General features: G+C 46.8%; 1 protein-coding gene across 21 annotated transcripts in view; it reads right to left on the bottom strand.

Annotated features, from left to right (window-relative positions):
- The window catches only part of ERI3 (ERI1 exoribonuclease family member 3), a 134,323-nt gene that overhangs the window by 88,984 nt on the left and 32,758 nt on the right, over nucleotides 1-12,581 (bottom strand). For 19 of the 21 annotated variants that reach the window (XM_016961252.3, XM_024345226.2, XM_024345228.2 and 16 more), the window contains 2 exons: nucleotides 9,672-9,788; nucleotides 3,207-3,266 (listed from right to left, as the gene is read on the bottom strand). In XM_016961252.3, the coding sequence (XP_016816741.1) occupies nucleotides 3,207-3,266; nucleotides 9,672-9,788 (177 nt within the window). The remainder of the gene's footprint in view (nucleotides 1-3,206; nucleotides 3,267-9,671; nucleotides 9,789-12,581) is intronic. The other 2 variants (XM_063781386.1, XM_063781391.1) reach the window with 1 other exon arrangement.

Raw genomic sequence — 12,581 nt, 5'->3', positions numbered from 1 at the left:
GACACATCTGGATTCCAACCCTCCAACCCTTGGCTATTCCATATCCTGGCTGTGTCACTGATGGGGAGTCATTTAAAAGTCATGTAACCTCTCTGAACCTCAGTTTCCTTCATCTATAAAACCTTACACAGAGTTGTTCTGAGAATTAAATGTGATAATGTTTTAAGTACCTACCACAAAACAGGTAATAGGCTGAGAAGGGGAGAAAGGCAGATCATCATAATACAATAGATCCAGCACTGGAGACGTGACCACAGTGCTACAGGACCAAGAAGAGGAAGTGGCTAGCCCTACCTTTCACAGGGAAAGGAGTCAGAAAAGGCTTCACAAAGAAGATAATTGAACTAGGAGCCTGACATGGTGGAACATAGTAGAGGATACTACAGGTAGAGGCAAAGGTACATGTGCAATAATTTTGTATTTGAAGCAATTATCTGTTTAATGTCTGCCTTCCCTGCGAATATAAGCACCACGAAGGCAGGAACTCTGTCTTACTCACTGCCTTAATCTCTCATTCAGCATAGGATCTACTCAAGAGATATTTGCTGACTGACTGAAAATATGAGTAGGTAAAAGTTTAGGATGACCGAAGTCCACAGTATATAGAAAGAAAGGACAAAGGCTGGAGGACTAGGTTAGGCCAGACCGTGAACGGCCTCGTGTGCTCAGCAGGAAAGAGACAGCCCATGGATATCTTTAAGTATCTTAAGTAAGATTACTTCTAGCAGGTATAGGCTGGCTCCCTGGATACCTCTGAGATGCTAGAGGCCTGGCCCACGCTAAAGTCATCCTTGACTAAGGCCAAGGATCCTACCTAGTTCCGTGGCTATAGCAGCCCTACCAACCAGAATGTCAGAGCTGCTCCCCGGTGCCAGACTATGCAGACCATGTGGTCTCTAAACCCTCTTTACAGTCTGTACACCAGAAAATCCTCCTCAGCCAAAGAATCTTCCCAAAAGATAAATTCTGGATCTTCCACTGCTAAATGGTCTCTCTCCTCTGGCCCAACTCCTTGCATGTATGTGCACATCGCGCGTGCGCGCGCGCGCACACACACGCACACGTGCGTGAATCCATGAATCCTTTCCCCAGGGTCACCTAAGAAAAGAGGTAAGGTGAAACTAGGGCTCCCTAAATCAGCATAACCTCCCCCAAGCTCACTGTTTTATATCCCCAAGTTAAGTGCCCCACATACTAGAGGGGCTCCCCAGTGCCCCAACTCCTGCACAGTGAAAGAGAGAGCAAGACACAACAGGAGGCCACACTCAGCAAAACTGGGCCCTTATCATAGGAAGCACTCAACACTCAGTGGGGTCCCTGGAATCTTAGGACCCCGGCCATTCACTTGCATAGCAGCTATTCAGTGAACACCTTTTACCGTGAGTCAGGTAAACATCTAGCTGGCTGCCTGCTAAGGGCCTTGGTTCGGACAAGAAATGAGCTCTTTATCTCCATAACCAACTCAGGACTAATGAGATGAAGCAGAGCCCGGTCTGGTCTCCTACCTGCCAGAAACTCTCTATTCAGGCTGATACCAGGAATTTTCCCTCCTTACCCACAAAGTATATAGAAGTAGCAGAAAGTAGCTTCTTGGGTGAGACCCAGAATTCTTTAAGCACCCTGCTCCAGGGCTGGCCTACGGTTAGCAGGGGGTTGCCTCCTCAAGACCACATCTCCTCCTCGACTGGAGCCACTGAGAAAAAAAACCCATAACCTCAAGAGTTCTAGTTTGCTGCTGGCCCAGAGCAAGTATCTTCCTCCAGGATCCCAGCTACAGATGTTCCAGGAAAAAGGTGCCTGTCTTCTGGCATCCCTCAGGAGCCAGGCCCTGGCTGGGGATGGTGGCTGGGACAGAGGAAAGAATGAGTTCCCTCTGTCTCCTTGAGTCTGGTTTAACAGTCCATGCTAAGGAGCTCCCTTGGTCATAGGAATGAATCTCTTCAAAAAAAAGATGGTCAATATGGCTGGGAAGCATCTCAGAGCTCATCTCATCTTCTCCCAATCTACCGCAGGTGCCCAAACTCTGACTCCCAACCAGACTGGTCACAGCCTAGGTTCCCACACTCCCAGGGACAGGAAATACACTCTGCCACTGAGGTGAGCCTAAACTTGCCTCTCTGACCCTGGCTCCATCCTTGGGGGCCCCACGAAATTCAATCTGCATCTCTCTCCTCCATGGGACAGGATCTCTCGGCTAAAAAAAGGTATCTTGCCCTGCTCCCTGCCACTACGCTACTTCCTCTAGGCTGCACACCTCCAGTGCAGATGTGCCCTGCTATTCCTGCAGATATTCTGCTTTCTCCTATGCTTTGATAAGGTCTGAGCTTTGGCTTTATTGGTCTTAAAAAATAAATAAAGCACCTAATGAGATCCACAGGCTTTTTCTCTTCTCCCCTCCCCCTATAGAGAAAGACATGGGAGGGGGACCTTCTCCCCCTGTGAAAACCTCCAGGCCAGAGGAGGGTGGGAGACAAGCTAAGACCAAGCACTGCCCTTCCTTATTCCCTCGGGCTACAGCGCAAGAAACAGCATCTTAACCTTTTCTAGCTCCCCGAGGAGAACATCCTAGAAGTGTGGTCTCTGCCAAGGGTTTTAAAGTCTTTAATTTGATTTCCCTCACATAGGCAATTGTTGTAATTATTCTGATTAGGAATCATTACCCAGTGCAGCCTCTGCACCCGACAGGCACAATGCATCCAGTGGCAAGCTGCAGTGGGGCAGGCGGGCCCAGCCACAGCTCCTGGAGGAGCTCTCAGCAAACAAAAGCCATCGATGGGGAGTTCTGGGTGAGTTAATGAAGTGCTCACATGCCACAAGAAGCCAACACTAAAGCTAAACAAAAACACCTCCAGTCCCCGGGGCTAGTCCCACAGTACCAAGCTCAGCTCCCCTACTCCCCAGCCCACCCAGCATAGGCTACCCCAGAGTCAGCCAGCACAGGGCCATAGGCCAGGAAGGGGTGGGGGCCCCTCTGCCTGACTCCTGGCAGCACTGGGACATCTTGTCAGAAACCCTGACGGGAACAGCTGGAGATGACAGATCAATGGTTCAATACTCTCAACAGCATGTCACTGATGTGACAGCAAATGTTATTCTAATCAAGCCATAATCATAGTCAAATTACACGGCTACATTCTCAGGAGGGGAGGGAGAGAAAGGCAGCAGGAAGGGGTCAGAGGTCAGGAATTAAAGGTCACTCAACCTACCTCCAGCACTTGCTGCAGGCTTGGCTGACCATCCACCATGGCTTGAATAATCCCGGTGAGCTGAAAGGAAAGAGAAATAGCCGATGGGTAGAAAACCAGGGTGAAGGGACTCAAGGCTGAACAGGACCCCTTCCTTTCTGTTTTTCTCCTTCTGTTGTAAAGGGCTCTGATCTGGCACTGCTTTAGGTTCAGAGCCCAACTAGAAGACTTGGGAATAAAGTCCCAGGACCCAGGACACAATGTGTGCTTCTCCCATAATATCCAGCCCTGAGATGGGTGTACACATACACATGCTGACCACAAGGCGTGTTCTCACACCTGTTTCCACAAGGCATGTTCTCACACCTGTTTCAGCTTTCAGTTTGCAAACAAATTGATGTTACATGTCTTTTGTATTCAATAGGCTCAATAACTTCCCACAATTACAGTCTCAAGTAAATTCAGCTCCTAGCTTCACAGAAGTTCCCGTAAAACTTGGGGAGTGCTCATACAGGACAGGCACACTTGGCTTCAAGTCCACCCCTTCTCTGAGCCTTGATATCCAGCACTGCCCCCTCCCACACTCTCCCTAACACCTTCCCTAACATCCATGAAGTCCCACAGGCTCCTATCCTTCACCCTGCATACGTGGGCCATCAATATGAACTAGCCAAGCAAGAGACAGAGTCATCTTTAACCAATGGGGAAACTAAGACAAAAAGGCCTAATGTTCAGACTATGACCTAGAGAATTTCTGACTCAGGCCTATGCTCCACCTAGGTCAGGCCTGGGTTCAAACAAGCTTGTTGTTTTGCTTTGTTTTGGTTTGGTTTAAAGTAAAAAAAAAAAAAAAAAAAAAAGACTGGGGATAGATTGCCTACAAGGATCTGAGGGCATGAGGCCCCCATGTCCTGGACACCAACTGGAAATCACCACCCCCAGCATGTCCCTGGCTACTTCCAGAAAGAGCAGTATCTCAGACTTGCTTGGAAACTTCTTTTTTTTAAAGTGTGTTGGAGGGGAGATTAAACTCTAGTTAAACTATAATTACACTTAATGAATACCAAATACCCAACTCACAGAAATTGCTGGCTCTAAAAGGGAAGGTTATTTTCTCATGGTGACTTACATGGAATGGTAATATACACCTTTTAGGGAGAAATTTTCATTTTAAAAACGCTGAGCTCCTCTAGGTGGGTTTCTGTAGTTCATCAAGTCATTATTAGGTGGTATTTTAAGGAAGTGTAAGGACACAGCCACTCTATTTTATATTCCAGAAACTGTTTTTATATTAATCTGTATTTTAATTGGGTAACAGCTGCTGCCTACAGACTTCCCATGGTCTAAAAGGAAAATAAATTAGAAAGATTAACTACACTGTTGTTTTGCAAAGCTTTAACCCACAGCATGCCCACCCGGCTGGCACCTCCACACCCTTTCCTTGCTTGGAAGACCAAAGAACTGCCCAGTAGAGGGAGGGCCTGAGTCAAAGAGAAGAAAAGACGGTCCACTAAGGGCTGGGGGGCTGGGAGTGGGGAAGTGCCCTCGGTCAGCAGCTTCAATAATCTTGGAGTACAAAGGACTCCTCCTTTTATTTAGTCAACAACTATTCATAGAAAGCCTACTACGGGCAGGGCCGCATTACAGGAACTAGAGATCTGGCAGTGAAGAAAAATGTAAAAACTCTGCCCTCATGGAATACATGTTCTCAGCAGCCCCCTCCTACACCCAGCCCCAACTAGTACCGAGAGCCTCTACATCTTCCAGAGCCGCAAACTGAGCAGGCAGTTGCCCTCTTTTGCCTCAGGCATGAAGGGGCCAAAGAGAGTCAGGAGGAGGCTTATTACCAACCCCAGATTAGTGACAGACACCCACAGGCCCACCGCTGCCCATTCTGGTCCAGCTTCTCTCCTGTTAAGCCTAGGGCTTAGATACATCTTCAGGCCTGGAGCTGAGGCTCAACATCAGGACCATCCTGGAAAAGGTGGACCACAGCCACTCTCACTTCTTAGGAAGCTCCAGGGTCCAAATGTTAGTCTTGTGTCTGGTCTGAGTTTCAGGCGGCAAGGTTAGGTCCACTCCTTCTCTTGGCTCCCACCAAGGGTCTCTCAAATGAGCTGAATGCCAAGGGCTTAAAGAAAGTCTCACTCACACAGGAAAGCAATGCACCCTTGCCAAGAGCCCTCCCTCCCTTGAGATAAGGCTTAGGTCAGCACCTGTGTGTACCCCATAAGCCCCTGCCCTGGGCCCCAGGAAAATCACTGATGTGGGGCAAGAAAATCACTACACCAAAATGGAAAACCAGGGTGCTGCTCTGGTGTTCTGCTGCAGGATGCCTCACTGCAGACTAAACCCAACTCTCCCACCTGGAGCTGGGGAAATGGAGCTCCAGCATCCTGGGGCTTTCACAAACTCCACTCCAGTGCTCAGTGATCCTAGAATCATCAGCCTGGGAGGAGCCTAGTGAGGTCAGCTCCTTCTCTCACCATGCTTCCCAGACAACAGCCATTTTCATTTGCGGCCCAGTAAAGCATGGCTCACAGCTGAGCTCCTCAAGGATTTGCATTTAGCCCCCAGAGACACAGGGGCTTGAGCAGTTGGCTCAGCTAGACAAAGCCTTCTCAGGGAAGGCCTCAGGCTCCTGTATTAATCCCTCCAAGGATGGACCACCCCTTTTCAGCTCTGCCAAGGCACTGGACAAAGAAGGGATGAAATTAAAGTTAGTTCTGGGCTGGGCATAGTGGCTCGGCCTGCAATCCCAGCCCTTTGGGAGGCTAAGGCAGGAGGACTGCTTGAGCCCAAGAATTTGAGACCAGCTTATGCAACATAGGGAGACCCCATCTTTTTTTTTTTTTTTTTTAAGTAAAAATTAGTTCCTCTACCTGATACTAATGACCTATAAGACACGTGTAAGGTACAGGATGCTATGAGGGAACGAGACAATTTTATCAAATTAATACTGGGAAGTTCTATCTTAGGCCTAACTTAAATCCTTCATGTTACAGTTTAAGCCCAGTCCCACTTGGGTTAATACATGTTTGTAAAAAGCTTTCACTCCTTACAATGAAAGGTACTAGAGCAAAGCCAAGTATTATTAAGCTGAGAACCAGGGCTCACAGGCTAAACAGAGCTCAGAGACCTTAGCCACTTAAAGCAGGAGAGGTGAGAGGAAGAATTAATGTGTGCTCTGTGGCTCCTTTCAATGAGGGATTACAGATTAACTCCCACTTCTCCAGACTCAGAAACCACAAGGCAAGGGGCTTTTGACCCTGACTGATAACATGGCTGGTTACTGAGATCCCCTGCCCTCACAAGGGCTTTGTCCAGGAATGAGCTGGCTTCATCATAAACACTAGCAACTACAGGAAGCAGCCCAGGAAACTCAGTGCCAATAGCATGTCAGCATCCAGCGCTTTCTCCTTTCACAGTTTATCTCCAACACAATCGTATTCTGACACCAAGACAGTTTGTTGATTACATAAGCACTTGTCTCTGGTGTGCAATCTGATAATCAGACCCACTCTTTCTCTTCAGACAAAGAGACCAATAAATCTCACCCTTTATAAGTACAGGTGCAAGACAAAGCCCTTTACTGGCATTTAGCAAAATGAGTATTTCTCTAGTTTTTTTTTCATGATAACAACAACAAAAAGAAGACATGGTTAGGGGCTGTGCAGCAGCCCAGCTGCTAGAGATAGAGACTTGATGAGCTGGAGCAGATTCTAGAGGTCAAAGGGAAAGGGCTCGGGAAGGAATGAAACACATCCCATCCTATCTCTGTCAGAACCACGTCTCCAGGCCGACTCTCAACTGAAACTAAGAAGGGACCTCAAGAAGGGTACTAACACATTCCTAATATGAAGCAGTAAAAGTAAGAGTCTCTCTGTGTGTGCTAGAGACTTGTTCAAACTGGAATCCTTCTTCCTACCAGCACTGAGCCTGCTTCTCTCCCCAAGCATGTGCCCATGTGTGTGCACATGTCATACGCATGTGCATGCGTGCGCACACACACACACACACACACACTGGGGTTAAGAACTTCTTGTGCACAAGAGAGAAAATCCTGCCAGAGGAACTACTTAAGTATAATCTGGAGGTTTGGGACTGTTCCTCACACTTACTAATGAGAGATTTTCTCTGGTTGGAATGACCTCCATCCCTACCCGCAAAAGGCACCAACTGCCAGGTTGGATGAGGTTTCAGAATGACAGCCCCCATCCTGTGTCTATGCCTCTCGGAGATACAATTCCATCTGGTACGGAGACAGGGCAAAATTTATATGATCTGAGGTTTTCCAAACAAGACTTTACTTACTTACTCAAAATAACAAGTCAGCAGTACAGTTGTTTTTGGGAGAGACAGAAAATAACTCCTTGACAATATTCATTAATTTAAGGGACATGTATCAAGTGTTTACTTGGTAGCAGACCCTAATGATGGGATGGAGATGGATCAGGTCTAGTTTCTTCCCTCAAAGAACTTATAGTCTAGTGAAAAGACAGATAAATAATTATAGTATAAAGTATCTGATCAGTTCTATGTTGGAATAAGCACAACTCAATCTGGGGATCAGGGAAAGTGACCCTAAGCAGAGTCCTGGAGGTCAAGCAGGAGTTGGCGGGGAGAGTGGGAACTCTGTGCAGGCAGGAGGACCATCATGTGAAAAGATAGACTGTAAGAGGGCAACCTCTGGGTGAGGGGAGCTAGGTGGGAGATGAAGCAGAGAGATATGAGGCTGGCCAAAAAAGGATGGACAAGATCATGGCGAGTTTTGAGCTCTGGAAACCTGAGACAAAATGGCAGACCCAGTGCCTACAGAACAACCACATTTTCACTTTTAGAACAGCCTTCATAATAAAGATCCCAACTACCACTCCTACTCCCCTCCAAATTATGTATGTGCATCCTTGGGTGAAGCTTTCTAGAGAGAAGAAACTGTTCATCATAGTCTCACAATCCCTCCTCCCATTCCCACAAAAAGTAGCAGCAGCAGCCTTACTCTAAAAGAAGTCCCTCTTCTTCCGATACTCTCAAGCATCCACTCCTGCCCAGGGTCCAGCTCCAGCAGAATACCGTTACATTCCTAAACAGGTAGCAAACTTACTAAAATTTGGGCCTGCCTGTCTACGTAAGGACAAGAGGACATTAGCCTTTCAAGGCCAGTGGAGGGCTCAGGTAACTGGCTGGCTTAAAGAAAGTCTTTCCTTCCCTTCGCATAAGCAAGGGAATTTTCATCATCATTAAAATGGTGATTTTTCAAAAAGGGCAGAAAAGTCAGATTAGCGCCCCCTGGTGGTATAGGTAAATCCCAGGGGAAAGGGGAAACCCCAGCAGAGGAAGGCGAAAACCAGAACCCAACATCATTAGTTGGAATAACAAAAGGCTTAAGAGGCTAGGCGCCTTGGCAGATGGATGCCTGCAACAAAAGCCCCACCTGGGTCAGCTGGTAAACACTGGCAACGAATTCAGGAGCAACCTCGAGACCTCCTATCTGGGCTAAGTCAGCCTCAGGGCCCACGAGGGTCAAACAGGCTCATCCCCAGCCTTCTTACCAAGGAGACTGTTTGGGATAACTCAAGAACCCTTTTTCACCTATTTCATTCACATGTAGAAGATAGGTCTCTAAATGAAGGCACAAAGTCTCTAATGTACCTCAGCCCCAGACTCTTAAAAGATTCTCATCACCCCTGCTACCACACATTCTTAACCCCTGATTGCACCACAGCCTGTTGGCCACCACTGAGTGCATTACATGACATGTCACAGGGAAAAGTAGCCACAGAAGACTTCACACAGTTCTGGGAGTTAGAACTTGCAGGGGCTCCTCCCCTCTGCCAATGGCTCTTTTGAGCCTCCAGCAATGATTAAAATCTCAGTTAGGCCCAGTTTCACAATCTGTAAAATGCAACCAATACTAACCTGCTGACAAGGAGGCCAAGTACAGTACCCACCTAGGATAAGCAGATTTCAGCCTTGGCCAGCCAGGTCTCATGCTTCACTGAGACCACTCTTCTCTTCCCTCGGTGACAGAATGTACCTTCGACAAACTCAACCTACGCTTCACACAGGACCACTTTACAGGAGGACAGAGTAACAATGCCAGAAAGCTAAGAAGGCCTGAACATAACCCTGCCTTCCAAGTGGCTGAAATCTTTACCTCTTGCCAAGGGGCCCTAAGGGAAATTGAACTGGAAAGAACTTGAACCCCAGAAATGCCATTCTGCTCCTGGTCTCCAAGTGCCGGTCACCAGGAAGGGATGCTGGGGAAGCAGGGGTAGACTAAGCCACTGCTCTCCCTGGGTCCCCAGTAACAACAGTGACCTGAGTGGAGTGGCAGACTTTATAAAACCTAACTGCTAGGTCTAGTGTGCACTTGCCTTAAGCATTGATAAGCCCTATGCTTTCTCTAAGTGGCCTATATAGAGCACCAAGGATTCCAAAATTCCCCTCCCAGGAGCCCTTGCTGCCCACTTCCAGGGCCCTTACCTCTGTACAGAATGGGGTAAGCTGTGGATGGACTACAGGCTGGACATACATGTGAAAGGTAGACTCAATCTCCATGGTCCGGCCATTTAGCTTTAGGATGGGGAACTCGATGATTTCCTGGAGTGCCAAAGATACAGAAAAGGAAAAATAAGTTATTGTAATCAACCATTTCCAACAGTAGCTCCAAGTCAACAAAGAATGAGTGTTTTGGATTCATTAGTGTTTTGGGTTCATTAGCTCCTGCCAGGCCAAACCCAAGATTGAGTGAGACGGCACCAGCAGTTACAATCCTAACCTTCCCACTGCTAATATCCTCATAGGTTCCAGGGACTGGACACAGCCCTCATCCCCACTGTTTCTGGAAATGGGAAGGAAGACAGTGGTATCATCTGCCCCAGTTTCTCCAACTGGTTCTCTAGCAGAGGCTTGCTAACTTGAGCCCCTAAGAATACGCCCTTCTTTCTCTTGCCCAGGTCCCTGTCCTGAAATGGGTCTGATCTCCTGCCATATAGACAACCAGCCATCAGACCAATGAATAGATTTCCTTGTATGAAGTTTGAACCAAGCTGGTAAGTTTCTTCATTAGTTCTTATTTTTCAAAAAAAGATAAAAAATAAAGCCAAAGGGGATCCCAAAGAGAAGGAGAAAAGTAACAGTAATAGGAGCTAGCGCCTCCCACCTTTCAGGCAGCACACACTACCTCTACAACGCCAGCCCAATCGCTTAGCTAGCCTTTCCCAGTCCACTGAAACATAATGGAAGAGAAGGAGGAGGAGTGACAATTTGTTTGGTGTCTCTAAGATTAATTTGTCTCCGCTATTTAATAGAGATGCACAGCACCAAGGTCCTGGTGTGCAAACAGGCTTGCAGAACGCTGGCTGTGCAGCACGCCTCATACATCGCTCCTGGGAAGGGAGGAACGCACCAGAGGGTGGAGAGGGCAGAAGAGAGCACATGCGTACCAGAGAGAAGAGGGAAAGCGAGGAGAGAGCATAAAAAAAATTATTGCTTTTTAATATTCAAAAACAGTTTGCAAAATTTAATCAAAGCAGAGGAAAAGCTAACATTTTTACCACTTTGACATTTTTATTAGCGCTTTCATAAATTTTTAAAACATGAATGGAATTAGTTTACAACACACAAAAAAGAACTGCCCTGAAAACATCTGGAAGAGACAAATAGGAAATAATAAAAAAATAAAATAAAAGCAAAATTCTCTGAGTAAAATTAGCATGTGGAAAGGGCCTCCACTGCAGAGAGAAAGGAAGGGGGCTCTGCCTATTCAGTGGCCCCAATAGTCAGCTCCAGCAGCACCCCTTCCCCAGGTCCTTCATTCTGGAGAAGACCTTTCCAGTATCATTAAAATCAAGGTAAAGTGGTTCTCTCCAGAGACAGCCTGGAGAAGCAACACGAAACGGATGACACCTGACTGCACTTAGGAAATTAATGGGTGGGAAAACACAAGGAGAAATGCTCAATCTCCTTGATGTCCCAGGAAAGCCAGGTATCCTCCCGGCAAAACATACCCACTAATATTGGGCTTGTTTTTAAAGCATCTATTTCAATCCAACACATCAGGACCAAAAACCAAATCAAGTCAGTCAGACTTCATGCCAGAGAGATGCAAAGATTGTGGTTGCCTTGTCTCCGTGGGCTGATCTCCAAAGATGAGGAAGCTGACAGGAGCTTATTCCCAGAGATAGAAAGGGCAAAATGGCTGCAAGGCTGAGGCAGAGGGGAGAGAAGGGAGGCCCAGACTGCTGCTTAGACCAGGTAATACCTCTCCTTCCAAGGTGAAGAGAGGGGGACACTCATTTCCCAATTCCCTGGACCTTCTGTTCCCCAAGAAGCATTACATACAGAGTAAATGGGGGTTTGGAACTGAATAACAAAATCGAACACACACCAAAAAAATACACATTGGTCCCCCGGCAAAATCAGGTATCCAGGATTCCAAGAGCCAACTCTGAGGTGTTGCCCATGAATCAGGCTCATCTGACTCCTGATTTTTCCGATGTGTCCTTCCTCTTCCCCTAAGTAGAAGAAACACTTCCTCAACAGAAAGAGCTCTATAGCCTGGTGAGTTTGGCTGCCCTGGTGTCTAAGGAAACAAATACAGCCAGCTCCTCACTAACAATGTTAGCTGGGCCCACAATGAAATTTAACCTGTGACACAACTGTACTTTTCATTTAAACTTTCATTTGGAGAGCAGCAGTGTTTGGAGACCTACAGTTTGTCCTGCTAATAAAGACAAGTGTTGGGACCTTTAAGGATGCCATTCATCTTTGGCTTTTTATTAAATTCAATTTTCTTAAGCCCATGATACATTATGAAATTAGGAGTTGACATTCCTCTGGAAATAAAAATATCTATCAAACATTAATAGAAAAAAACCCTCTATTACCAAGAATTTATGGCTTAAAGTTGATCTCTTTCCACTTTTTTACAAGCACATGGTTTGTTTTAGATATCCGAAATGCTATTATAGATCTAGGATTTCATTAGTATTTATTATAAAATAGTATGTGCTTCAGCTTCCACTCTGACCAGCACCAAGTCAACATCCCCAGCAGACTCTCTGGAAACTTGGCCTTTGGGTTTCCGCATTGCAGCAAATAACAGCAAATACTGCAGCTCAATATTCAAACTTTCCTGATGTTAGCTTCCTCACCCATAGGGAAATGGGGCCAACTAAGTGCTGAAACTCAGTGCCATGCTCCCAGAGAGGAAGAACAAGCCAGACTCAGATCCACGCAAAAAAAAAAAAAGAGGAGGGGGGTAGGCCCCTGAAATTCCCAGGGTGCCTACACCCAACGCTCAGGACACATCAAATTGGGCCTATTATAAACATATCTCTGATAATGCTAGCTCATCAGCCAAGCCTTCTCCCCAAGACCAAGAAGAGGTGG

This window comes from Pan troglodytes, chromosome 1, assembly GCF_028858775.2.
Source record: "Pan troglodytes isolate AG18354 chromosome 1, NHGRI_mPanTro3-v2.0_pri, whole genome shotgun sequence".
Taxonomy (NCBI): Eukaryota; Metazoa; Chordata; class Mammalia; order Primates; family Hominidae; genus Pan; species Pan troglodytes.
Note: the sequence above shows the minus strand (reverse complement) of the source record. Positions and strands in the feature narration are given on the sequence as shown.